We start from the raw sequence: 13,126 nt of genomic DNA, 5'->3' as shown, positions 1-13,126 counted from the left end.
AAGACTTTCAAAGGCTACACCGTGTCCGCCCATTTAACTAATCGGGCTTAGTTATTAAGGGCATGGTACACTTTATATTCGGTCGGTCGGTCTCGGGCTATAATCGGGTTACCTTAATCGGACTTTAGTCGGGCCTTAACCGGGCCACGGACATGTTTAATGTTAAACGAGCTTTAAACGTTTTTTAAACGGGCCCTCTTTAAAATGTGCTCTTATATTCCGGCCCACTAATGCAAGCCCAAAAAAATGAAAATAAATCAATAAATGATACCAAATATAACCATTATTTAAAATGTGAACATGTCTTTACTTTTTACTTTTTATTATTTAATTTGGGGGGTAAAATAGGTATTCTACTATCATTAAAGGGTCGGGCCAAGTCGGTGCACAATAGGTCGGTCTCGGTCGGGCGTTATTCGGTCGGTCTCGGTCGGGCGCCCGACGGTCCAAGTAGCAAAACCGAGACCGACCATTTATAAACGGGCCAGGCTCAAGCCCGACACGTTTAATAAACGGTTCGGGCCGGGTCGGTCTATAAACGGTCGGTCCCGATCAATTTAGTCAGGTCGGGCCACGAATTGACACCCCTATATATCCTACAGTCCGTTGATCGCCACGTTGCAGTAACACATAAATGAAGGTGCTGCGCTGGTGAAACGTTTGAGAATACACGTGTACAACCGGGCAGAACGGGCAGCAGCTGGCGTGCTACCCGGGTTGGGGTACAAAACCTCTGAAGTATAGAGCCCATAAACACTAGAACGAGAGAGAGAGAGAGAGGCTTAATGGGTTGGGCCCACGCCGTCTTCGAAAGTTATGTGATGTGGGCCCATGCCCCCTAACTGCTATTTTTTTTTTATTTTGGAGAGGGGAAAACGACAAGAAAGTCCAGCATAAAGAAAGGGCAGACGCGGTGACGACATAAAGTGACCGCCTAAACTGGGTTGGTGAGCCTCTGCACGTACGCCCAGCAAACGGGGTGGGACCGGTGGTTCCTGGTTGCAGGTCAGTTTTTGGGGTATGTTTTGGTGTAACTGTCAGTATGGGGGTGCATACCCCGGTGAGGGTCTTAGATCGTGGGTCTTGGATCGTTCGATTCAGATCCATTAATGATCAATTGTAGCATTTTAGTAATTTGAGGCGAAAGTTAAGGGTCATTACATTACTGACCTGACCTCTCGTTTACTTAGTTGACCAAGACAGCTATCTGCTGGTATTGTAAGGTTGTAGCCAATGGTTTTACTGGAAAAAATTCCAGAAAACCAGAAACCTCCATCGTTTGCAAAAATGGTGAGAGGTGTTGAAGCCCAAATTCTCTCACCAACCCCTTTATAAGCTATCCCCCCATCAACCCTTCTTCCACAAGAGCACAACTCTCCATTCAACCTCTCTCTCTCTCTCTCTCTCTCTCTCTCTTTATTATCCAGTCATGGAAGGTAGTACAAGAAGACTCACTTTTATTGAAGAAGAAGATGGTCTTGCTTCTCTTGCGGATATGGAAGCCGGGTTCTCAGGGAATCGTCATTTCCCGCTTCTAATGAAATCGTCTGGCTTCAGTGCTTCGATGAGAAGAAGGGGTAGCTACAAGGCTCTCTCTTCTCCGAGATTCTATGAAAGTAGTAGATTCGAAGAGCATCATCAGCAGCCTCATTTCCTTGAATCTTGTAACCTCTGCAACAAGCCTCTCCGTGATAATAGAGACATCTTCATGTACAGGTTAGAACTCAAATGAGTCTCAGAACTAAACCCTTTAGAATATATAATTTTTTTATTATTATTTTTCCTTTTTTGGTTGATGTGGGCTATTAGATTGATGAGGTAAATTTGGTTTGCAGAGGGGACACTCCATTCTGTAGCGAAGAGTGCAGGCAAGAGCAGATAGAGATGGATGAAGCTAAGGAGACGAACTGGAATCTCTCTTCTGGTTCAGTGAAGGCACTTAGGAAGGAGCAGAAGAAGAAAACTTCTTCTACTTCAGGCAAAACCCAAAATTATTCTGTACGGACGGGCACCGTCGCTGCTGCTTGAAATTACAGAAACGAAATCTAAACAGGATAGTTTTGGCAAATTGGGAAATGGTAACGAGATTGATGTTTGGGAATGTTATTGGGTCCTGATTAATCCTCCCAAACTTCGGAATTCAAAGCTCAAAACCAGTTGAGTGTGATGTTTTGGATCACTAGGAATGACCTAGCCTTCAATAGAAGAGCATGGACCCCATCGAGGTTTTCTCTCTCAATCAGTTTGGCCCGAGTTCATGATAGTGCATTATCCTCATCGGCAGTCTCATGATCATAATTGGAACCCTCTCCCTTTGGGTTGTAAAAAGTTGAACTGCGATGAAGGAGCCCCTCTTCCTGCTTTGTTTGATCTCTCATCATTCTCAGATGTGCTCTACGGCAAAGCTATGGCTCTCCTTCTGGTTCTAGCTGGGTGATATTTCCCCTCCCCCTCACCTTATCTTGGGGTCTGATAACCTTACTGTGATATCCCAACTGTGTAATCCTGACCTGGCTTCCCCCACTGCCATCTCAGGTATCTTGAAGGATATTTGGTTTTGTAATCAGAATGCTTTGTTCTTGCCTGCCTTCGCAATAGAATGGCTTTTAGCCAAAAAAAGCAAAAAGTTAAATAACTATAGAACTAAAATAATAGAAATAATATGGATTGGAGAAGGAAATTTTTTTCCAAACAATATTAGATTACTTTGAGAGAAGATAAAAACCTTCAGACTCTAGGGTAAGGATGGAAACGGATCGAATTCTGATCCAATGTGTTTGGATCTAGGTATTTTTTGACCAGATATAGATATTCCTAAACGAATACGGATATGGATTGTATTTGGATTTTCAACTATTCCATTATTCTCTTATTTGTGTAATTCGGATTTTCTTTCTCCAGTAAATATAATTTACTCTTAATTCATATTTTTAAGTTCTAACTTTCCTCATTTTTTAGATAGTGTTTAAATTTTAAGAATCTTTAAAATCATTAATTGATTATGTTAGATCAAACACCAAGAAACACGAAAAATAAAGAGAATCGATTTGCATGACACAAAGATTTAACGAGGTTCATACATTAGGGTGGTGTGCTACGTCCTCGGGTGAAGAAAAAGATGTTTCACTATGCAGAAAAAAGATTACACCCAAATAACAACGAGAAAACTCGTCCTGAAACCCTAACTCTAAAAATCCCAAAATACAATGATTTTCTCAACAAGTAACATTACATTATATATATTCCAAGTTGCGAGTCAACCCATCGGGTCGCGGTCGATCACAGATCTCACAAAACTTTTCATTCGGATCGTTACCAAATCAATCTTCAAAACAAGTCAAGAATTCCAGACAAACTTAACAGATTATTTAATCTAATCAGATCCCTCAAAATCATTAATTAATTATTTAATTGGATCAGATAATTATTTTTTATATAATTTGGATACCCTTTAACTGGATACGGATATCTTTAAATGAATTTGAATTTGAATTTCGGCTATCCATTTGTATCCCTTACTCCATAGACAATGGAAGAGAAAGAGAAGTGGAAGGAGGAGAAAAAAAAACACTGGAGAACAAAATAGAATGAATAGAGGTGCATGTTTTGCCTAGAGAGCCCAAGCCCACCTGAAAGTTTCAGAGCCTTAGCTGGGCTTTTCAGCCTGAACTCGGTTGAGCCCCGCCCAACACTGCTCTATTTGTCAATGTAAGATATGAGCCATGGATTTAGAGCATAATTAATACAATAACATATACATTAGATTTTTTTTTTTTAATTAAAATGAAAATAGCAAAAATAATGCCATGCCCAGCCTCTTCTCAGCCCATAGGACTAGGATTGGGCCAGGGCGATCAAAGTCTTGATCAATAAAAACTTACTAAGAAAAGAGATAAAAATCCATCTGATCGCTATATAAGTCAAGACATATCCTAAGATTACAAACTTGATCCCAAACTGCCGACCTCAAGCCTGGGCTCAGCCGTGGGAACCCAGGGTTGGGCTTGCACCTTATCGGATATATATTGCCAAATTCAAAGGTTTTCCTTTTTCTTTAAGGCTATGTTTGGTTGTAAGGGGAATTAAAGGGAAGGGAAGTGAAATTTTCTTACTTTAAAAAAAGAAATATATGTAATCATTACCTATGTGACTTTAACATTAACTTCAAATCATTCCATATTTGGTTATAAAATTTCACTTTACTTTGCATAAAAAACTCTTTGCTATAATATGTAAAATAAAAATTATAGGTAAAGTATATCATTACTTAATATGGTTAAGAAAATTAAGCAGTTTAATAATCACATGGGGTAATGACTATAAACATTAAAGTATGAAAATTTCACTTTCCTTCCCATTAAATTCCCATTGCAACCAAACGGAGCCTAAGCTTTAATAAGAGAAATGATTTATAATTTGAGGGAAGATGAACATGTTTAAATTGAGATCACATAAATGGTGTGAAAATCATCTATAGATGTTGCACCGGTGCAGTGAACATCAGATGACTGAAAACCCCTTGGGATACGTGCCCAGATACTTTCAATCGTCCGATGTTTACCGCATCTCGTTGCTAGCTGCAGAGGATGTGAACTCCACATAAGTGACTATCACTATTTTAAAAATTCAGTTTTTCTATATGCCATATTTTGGTACTCCAATGAAATCATCTAATATTTCCATTGATTTTACAGCTCATCTTTTTCCATTGGTCTTGTTACCATTGGAAAACTCATTGAACACTTCTAAATCCCCATGATGAGTTTTCCATTAGAAAATAAATACGATATCAATCTGACTTAAAAGTGTTGAGAGATTGGTTTATAGATTCACAAATCTCACAGTTTTTGTTAAAGCAAATACCAAGAAATACGAAAATAAATAGATAATAGATCCACACAATATGGAGATTTAGATCTTAACAAACTGATAACAGAGCTTTGGGTTACTTCGATACATGGCTTCAACAAAATACGATATTGATAGGTTCAACGGCAACATCAGTTTTAGTCTATGATAGATTTGAATGATGATTATTTTTAAACAGTAGGGTTTGAAGAAAACCTTATTTGGGAAGGCGAAAAAACCTGTAACTATGACCTATGATGACTGAAAAGAGTTGGATGATAAAACCCTTTCAGCTATTCAGTTATGTCTTTCGAATGATGTTCTACAAGAAGTTATCTTAGAGAAAATGACTGCAGAGTTATGGGTGAAGTTAGAGAATCTCCACCTCACCAAATCCCTCATTAATAGGTTGAGATTGAAGCAGCAACTGTATACCCTTCATATAGATGAAGGTACTTCCGTTACATCTCATATATCTGAATTTAATTATATTGTTACTAATTTAAAAATAACAGATGTTAACATAGGCGATGAAGATTTGACCATATTATTGTTATGTTTTCTGTCTCCATATTATAAGCATTTTAGGGATATCATGATTTATGGTAGAGAGACAATCTCTGTTAATGATGTCAAAATGAATTTGTAAAGTAAGCAGAAGATTGATGATGAGTTGACGTCTATAAATAAATCTGATGGTGTTAGTTTGATAGTTAGAGAGAGCAAATGAAAGAGGTCCAGATGGTGATAAAAGGAAGACTAGATCAAAATCTAAGCACAAGAATTTGACATGCAATTATTGTAATAAAAATTGACATATTAAATCTGAATGCTATAAGCTTTTAAATAAGCAGAAAACAGGTGGTGGTATCCAAAATTGATAGAAGAGATGATTCAGCAGAAGTTAATATTTCTGAAGATGAGAGTGAGTCTGATATGCTTTTGGTGATTGATGACAGAGTCAAATCACAAGATGAATGGATTTTTGACTATGGTTGTTCTTATCATATGTGTCACAATCGTGAATGGTTCCTTACATACGAATCAGTTTGAGGTGGAGTTGTGTTGATGAAAAATAATACCTCTTGTAGGACTGTTGGAATGAGAGCAATCAAGATCAAGATGTATGATGGTGTTGTTAGAACTTTGTCAGGGTCCCTGATTTGAAGAAGAACATCATCAGTTTAGGCATTCTTGATTCAAATTGGTGCAAATATACAGTTAAAGGTGGAGTCATGAAGATCAGCAAAGGTGTTCTTTTATTGATTAAAGGAATTAAGGTTGGCAGTTTGTATGTGTTGTAGGGTACTACAGTCACTGGGTCTATTGCAGCAACTTCATCATCTATGTCTGAATCAGATGTCACAAATTTATAGCATATGAGGTTAGGCCATATGAGTGAAAGAGGGATGTCATCATTAAGTAAAAGAAGTTTGTTGTGTGGCCAGAGTACATGAAAAATGGAGTTCTGTGAGCATTGTGTGTTTGAAAAACAGAGGAGAGTCAGTTTCAGTACTGTTATTTACAGGACCAATGGAACTTTATACTACATTCATTCAGACCTATAGGGGCCCTCCAAGGTTACTTCAAAGGGGGCTAGTGCAAGATAGTTGCTTACTTTTATTGATAATTTCTCTAGGAATGTTTAGGTCTATTTTTTGAAGCACAAAAATGAAGTATTTGTCACTTTCAAACAGTGAAAGAATTTGTTTGAGAAGTAAATTGAGAAACAAATTAAGAGGTTGAGAACCGGTAATCGCCTAGAGTTTTGTGTAGTGATTTTAATGAGTTCTACAAAAATAAAAGTATTGCAAAACACCATACAGTTATTAAAACACCCTAACAGTATAGAGTGGCAAAGTGTATGAATAGAACCTTCTTAGAAAAGGCAAGGTGTATGTTATCAAATACAGGATTGGACAAGGAGTTCTGGGCAAAATTAGTTAACACTGCAACCTTGGTGAATCGATTTGCTTGCACAGCTATTGAGTGCAAGACTCTAGAGGAGATTTGGTCAGGTAAGCCTGTAAACTACTCTAATTTAAAAATACTTTAATGGTCTGCTTATGCACATATGAATGAAGGGAAACTGGAACCTAGGACCAAGAAATGCATTTTTCTTGGGTATAGCTATGGAGTGAAAGGATATAGGTTGTGGTGTCCTAATCGAAAGTCTCCAAAATTTCTTATCAACAGAGATGTTACTTTTGATGAATTTGTTATGTTACATCCTAAGAAAGAAGCTCCTGTTTATTGTGATGAAGGTCAAGAAAAATCTAGAGATAATGTGTAGTTTGAAATTGATGGTTCATCTTCAAACAAAGCATAATCTACTTCAATTCAGCTACCTACTTTTACTGAAGGAGATGATGCTCAGGAGAATCAAGAAGAAGAGCGGTACAACATTACCAATGATAGATCAAGGATGAATATTAGACAACCACAAAAGTATGGGCATGCTGAATTTGTTGTTTATGCATTGTCTGTTTCAAATACAATTGAAAATAGTGAGCCTCCAACATATTCTGAAGTTGTTACTTCAGTTGTTCTACAAAATGATTGATTGCCATGGATGAAGAAATGGAATCTCTTCATAAAAATCAGACTTAGAAGCTTGTCAATCCGATAACAGAAAAAAAAATTATTGGCTGCAAATGGGTCTTCAAGAAGAAGAAATCTACCTCAGGTGTTAAAAATGCTAGGTACAAGACACGATTGGTTGCAAAGGACTATAGTCAAGTACAATGAATTGATTTTAATAATGTTTTCTCACATGTTGTTAAGCATAGTTCTATTCATATCCTACTTGCTTTAATTGTTATGTATGATTTGGAGTTGGAACAACTTGATGTAAAAACAACATTCTTGCATGGTGAACTAGAAGAACAGATTTATATGCATCAACCTGAAGGGTTCGTTGTTGAAGGTAAGGAGGACAATGTATGTTTGTTGAAGAAGTCCCTATATGATTTGAAACAGTTTCTTAGACAGTGGTATCAGTTGTGGCTAGTTTTGGATACTGCAAGTGTCAATATGACTGTTGTGTTTATTTCAGAATGCTCTCTGATGGGTCATTCATATATTTTCTGTTTTATGTTGATGATATATTGATTGTAGCAAAAGACAAGAATGATGTCAACAGGTTGAAGAAACAATTAAGTTATGAATTTGAGATGAAAGATTTGTGGACAGCAAGAAAGTTTCTTGGTATGGAGATCAAGAGGGATAGAAAAGTAGAAAAACTGTGGCTATCCCAACAAAAGTATACTGAGAAAGTATTCTATTGTTTTGATATGAAAAATGTCAAACCTGTAAGTACTCCTCTTGCATCTCATTTTCGACTTTCAGCTACTCTATCACCTAAGACAGATGAAGAGGTGGAGTACATGTCACATGTTCCATACTCTAGTACAGTTGGTTCTGTTATGTATGATGTGGTTTGCACTTGTCCTGACATTTCACAAGTTGTCAGTGTTGTGAGCAAATATTTGTCATGTCCAGGTAAAGCTCATTGAGAAGCAGTGAAGTGGATACCTAGGTACTTGAAAGGGACCTCTGGTGTTTATTTGGAGTTTGGGAGGAATTGTGATAGTTTATCTGGTTATGTTGATTCAGATTTGAATGTAATCTTGACAAGAGAAGGTCACTCACAGGCTATGTATTTACTCTTGGAAGAAGTACGGTTAGTTGGAAAACTACTTTACATGATATAGTTGCATTATCTACTACTGAAGCAGAGTATATGTCAGTGACTGAGGCAATTAAAGAAGTTATTTGGCTTAGAGGTTTGTTGGGAGAACTCAACATGGATCATGGGGTGACTGTTGTCCATTGTGATAGCCAGAGTGCTATTCACTTGACTAAAGATCCGATGTATCATGAAAGAACGAAGCACATTGATATTCGGTATCATTTCATCAAAGAGATAATTGCTTAATGTAATATTCAAGTGTTGAAGATTGGTGCTGATAATCCAGCTGATATCTTGACTAAGCCTTTATGTGTTGGTAAGTTCGAGCATTGCTTGAACTTACTTGTAGTTTGTCGTGTTTGAGTTCAGCCCTTTCGAGGGCTATTAGAGAAGATGAAGATTTTAGTTATTTGTTTGTTGTTGGAGGAGAATTCAAGCCAAGGTGGAGATTTGTTAAGTTTATCTCGAATTCTTGACCCATTTTGAAGATTGACCCGTTCCGACATATTTTGATGGTGACTCGAATGGAAAGTTTTCTGAGATCTGTGATGGAAGCAAAGGGTTAGCCCAAGTCTGGAGTCCATCACTGATCTCGTATGGGGGTGTGGGGCAGTATAGTTTGATCGGATCGACCGTGACCCAATAGGTCGACCCGCGACTTGGAATATATAATGTATTGTTGTCTTGTTGAAAAAGTTATTGTATTTTTTAGGGTTTTTCGAGCTAGGGTTTCAAGGCGAGTTTTCTCGTCGCTACTTGGGTATAATCTCTCTTCTGTATAGTGAAATATTTTCTTCTTTGCCCGAGGACGTAACACACCACATAGGTGTATGAACCTCGTTAAATTTCTATGTTGTGCAGATCTATTATCTATTTACTTTCGTATTTTTTGGTGTTTGTTCTAACAGTTTTTAATGAACAATTAATGATAATAATAATAATAATAATAATAATAATAATAATAATAATACTAATAATAATAATAATAATAATAATAATAATAATTATATGATAATCCATGGTAAGACGTAGCTTTAGCCTCACCCACACAACTCACTCACAAGTGTGTTGTTTTACTTGACTGATCAAGAATCTTTCTAGTTAATGACAAGCGATTTAAAAATAGATTTTGACTTAAAAAGAAGAGAAGAGAAAGACGAAATATTATAAAGCTATAATACCAAAGATCTCATGAGATGCATGACCCTTGACGCACGTGCAACCTACAAACATTTATGCATCCCAAAAGACAAAGAACCTAGGTGTCCACCTTACGAGGCGTGCCGGTACATCAGAAACAAACCTCCACAATTGCAACATTTTTTAATCTCTCAGTCCTGTCTGGGTTTTCTAGAGATCCCTTCCCTTACACTTTATTATTTTATTATTTTATAATTTTTTTACTAAAAGAAATGATTTTCATTTGAGGGAACATGAACAAGTTTAAATTGAAATCACAGAAGTGAAAATCGCCACAATAGGAATTCAGCTTTTCTTTTTGGCCATGTTTTGGTGGCCATAGCTCATCATTTTCCATTGGAAACCCCCATTAAAAACTTCAAGACTCACCATAAGTTTTCCATTAAAAGAAAAATACAATACAAATTCTAGTTTACAAATGTTGAGAGATTGGTTTATGGATTCGTAAATCTTCCAAGTTTTAATGGAACAATTAATCTACCGAAAGACGTAGCTTTAGTGTCACCCACACAACTCGCTAGTGTTTTGTTTTACCTGACTAATCAGGAATCTTTCAAGTTAATGACAAACAATTTAAAAATAGATTTTAACTTGTAAAGAAGAGAAGAGAGACAAATAAAATTATTATATAGCAAAGAGCTCATGAGATGCATCACCCTTGACTCACCTGCAACCTACAAACAAGAACTACTATAATTTTTTTTAATAATAATACTAATAAGGTATCATATATTCACTCATATCCCAAAAGACAAATAAATCTAAGTTTCCACCATACAAGACACGCTGATAGTTCGGAAACACAAATCTACAAAAGAGCTGGTCCCTTCACCAATCCTCTGGGTGGGAATTGCACCTTCATCTCTCTCTCTCTCTATTAATGAGAGAAAATAGAAATAGGTTTCATTAAAAAAAAAAAAAAGAGAGAGAGAAAATAGAAATAGGTCCACCACCCAAGCTGTAAATTCTGATTCATCTTTTATCGGGAAGATCTTCTGATCAAAATATTACAAGTTCCATTGCGTGCATGTGTGGTTGGAAATATTAATATTTCATTTCTCGTGGATCAATTTTCAAGAAGAAGATTCTGACATAAATTACAATAATAGTGTAAATTAAATGGGTAAGTTTAGGAGATCTTTATGATCGTTTTCCTCTCAATTAGTTGACTTAGTCAACATACTTCAATTCTAACGGTTGAGCAATTAAGATACACTGTTGTACTTACCTAGATCATACAGTGCAAAACTCTATGATCAAAGAAAAAATAAGCTGTATTATTATAAGATGTTAAAAAAAAAATGATAAAGAGGGGTTAGATATACCTAAAATTATTTTTATATGTTTTAATGCTCAACCCATCATAATTTCACACTCTAACTCAACCTTTCAATATATATATATATATATATATAGTTTTTTTTAAATGTTAATTTTTCAAAAAAAATTTAAAGCGTTCTTTGGCATGTATCTCTTTATTCAAGTCCGGTGACTCAAATCACCTTGCCTTCTCTAAGAAAAACCCTATCTTAATTTGGTCCACACAGTCATTCTCACTCATTGTCCACAGTCAGTGTTCGTCTTCAATGAATGTGTTCATATCTTTTGCCTTCTTACATGTTAAGCTTCTGCATGCAACAATGGTTAGTTATGATATTATAATATGTAGAATATGAATTCTACATATTATTTGAAAGTAAAGATACATATAGTCGACCACATTATTTAATTGAGATAACGTTGGGTTGTTGTTGTTGTATATTCTACATATTATTATTCTTTCTCCTAAATAATATAACTAGATACTCACGCAATAGTGAATTATGTCCTTTTTTTATTCTCAAATTATTCCATAAGTTTTAATTTCTTTTATTTTATCTCTTGAACGATTCCATGATTTATTTATTTATTTTGGGTAGAAGCTAATTCCATGATTCTTAATGGTATCAAATGATATTGTTCGAAAATTAGGATACTTCCTTATTAGGTTCGATCTCAAGGAGGCTAACCTTATAACTGTCTTTTTTTTTTTTTTTTTAGGTAATGTTATAATTGTCCCATTTACTAGGCATTCCCAGAACTAGGATTTACTCCTGTTTAATAAACGGTTTGGGGCACTATAAGTCTCACACATTTAAAATCTCCTCACTTGAAGAAAAATTGCCAGTTGGATCATCTACGTATGATAGCATTCTATTTTCAGGAAATTGAATGTCTTTCCATTTTCTTGATGGGTAGGATAGGCTGTTAGAACACAATGCATTACCGGTGGAAAAATCTTCAATGCTACCATTTTTAGAGGAAATTTTGAAAATATGACATCACTAGAGACCCATCCATGAATTGCCCAGATGGTTAAGACGAATTGGGGATTGTGTGGATAGGCGTATTGTCCTAAGTTCGATTCTCAATCGGTGCATCTACGATTTAAGTTTAGACCATGACTGTGAATTATTGCAATAGCCTTCATAGGGGATTAATCGAGGTATGCATAAGCTGACCCGAGCACCTTTGTTAACAATAAATAAATAAATAAATAAAATGATATCACTAGAGATGGTCATCAATTCAAATTGATGTTAAAGAAGCATCCACACTCTTACAAGATTTCCTGACATGTCTAGAATTCCTAAGCAATTTGAGCCTGAAAATTATACGAAAACTATGGAATCTTAACTCTTGAGAGAGTTGTGATTCGTGAACTTGAACCATTGAAAGAATCTGATTATATTAAATACTTATCTTCGATGACTCATTCCTTTATTTATATATATATATATATATATATAAGTTTTAAAATTAATATATTCCCTTGTTTATTTTCGTCTTTTACTTTTTACCCTTGATTTTGATTTTAGAGTTCAAAATGTTTTGGAGGGAAGTTTTGAATAGAATTCAAAAAATTCATGAGCAAAGGCCAAAGTCTTGTGGTAAAAGCCAAGGTGTTTAGTCCCACAAGCTTGAGAGGAATAGAAATGTGAGCATATATATAGTGCTCTCGTTAGTCCTTAAACGGGTCCTCTCTGATACATAAAGTAAGGAAGACAAGCCATCTCACTAACATTGGTCTTATACATCAATATTGAATACTCTTTTCTAACATTAAATATAACTGATAACTCTTAATTTCTTATAGTAACAACATACATTTTATGAATAACTATAATTCACCTACTTAAACATAAAATTAAAAAATTAAGCGATGCAAAATCAAAGGAAATGAAAACTTTTGAGAGGTCAATAAATGAAAAATAAGTATCAATATTACAAAATATGTGATGTTACATTAAAGGAAATAGAAGTAATTTGTAAATATAATCAAAGATAAAAACAGAGAAAAACAAAGTGTGATGTAATATTAAAAGATGAAAAGCAATTTTTTTTTTT

The 13,126-nt window shown here is 35.5% G+C and overlaps 1 protein-coding gene across 1 annotated transcript; it reads left to right on the top strand.

Moving 5' to 3' along the window:
- Positions 1–1,225: 1,225 nt before the first annotated feature.
- Positions 1,226–2,635, top strand: LOC122085984 (FCS-Like Zinc finger 3-like). The gene is made up of 2 exons (XM_042654625.1): positions 1,226–1,716; positions 1,836–2,635. Exons 1-2 carry the CDS (start codon positions 1,430–1,432, stop codon positions 2,026–2,028), a joined length of 480 nt encoding a protein of 159 aa, XP_042510559.1. The 5' UTR covers positions 1,226–1,429; the 3' UTR covers positions 2,029–2,635.
- The last annotated feature ends 10,491 nt before the right edge of the window (positions 2,636–13,126 follow it).

The sequence above is a fragment of the Macadamia integrifolia genome, chromosome 8, assembly GCF_013358625.1.
Source record: "Macadamia integrifolia cultivar HAES 741 chromosome 8, SCU_Mint_v3, whole genome shotgun sequence".
In the NCBI taxonomy this organism is placed as follows: domain Eukaryota; kingdom Viridiplantae; phylum Streptophyta; class Magnoliopsida; order Proteales; family Proteaceae; genus Macadamia; species Macadamia integrifolia.
Note: the sequence above shows the minus strand (reverse complement) of the source record. Positions and strands in the feature narration are given on the sequence as shown.

Excerpts from the sequence above, each read along its gene's own strand:
- LOC122085984 (XM_042654625.1), top strand. The coding sequence starts at position 1,430 with ATGGAAGGTAGTACAAGAAGACTCACTTTTATTGAAGAAGAAGATGGT. Across the intron at positions 1,717-1,835 it reads AGAGACATCTTCATGTACAG|AGGGGACACTCCATTCTGTA; the intron begins GTTAGAACTCAA and ends TTTGGTTTGCAG.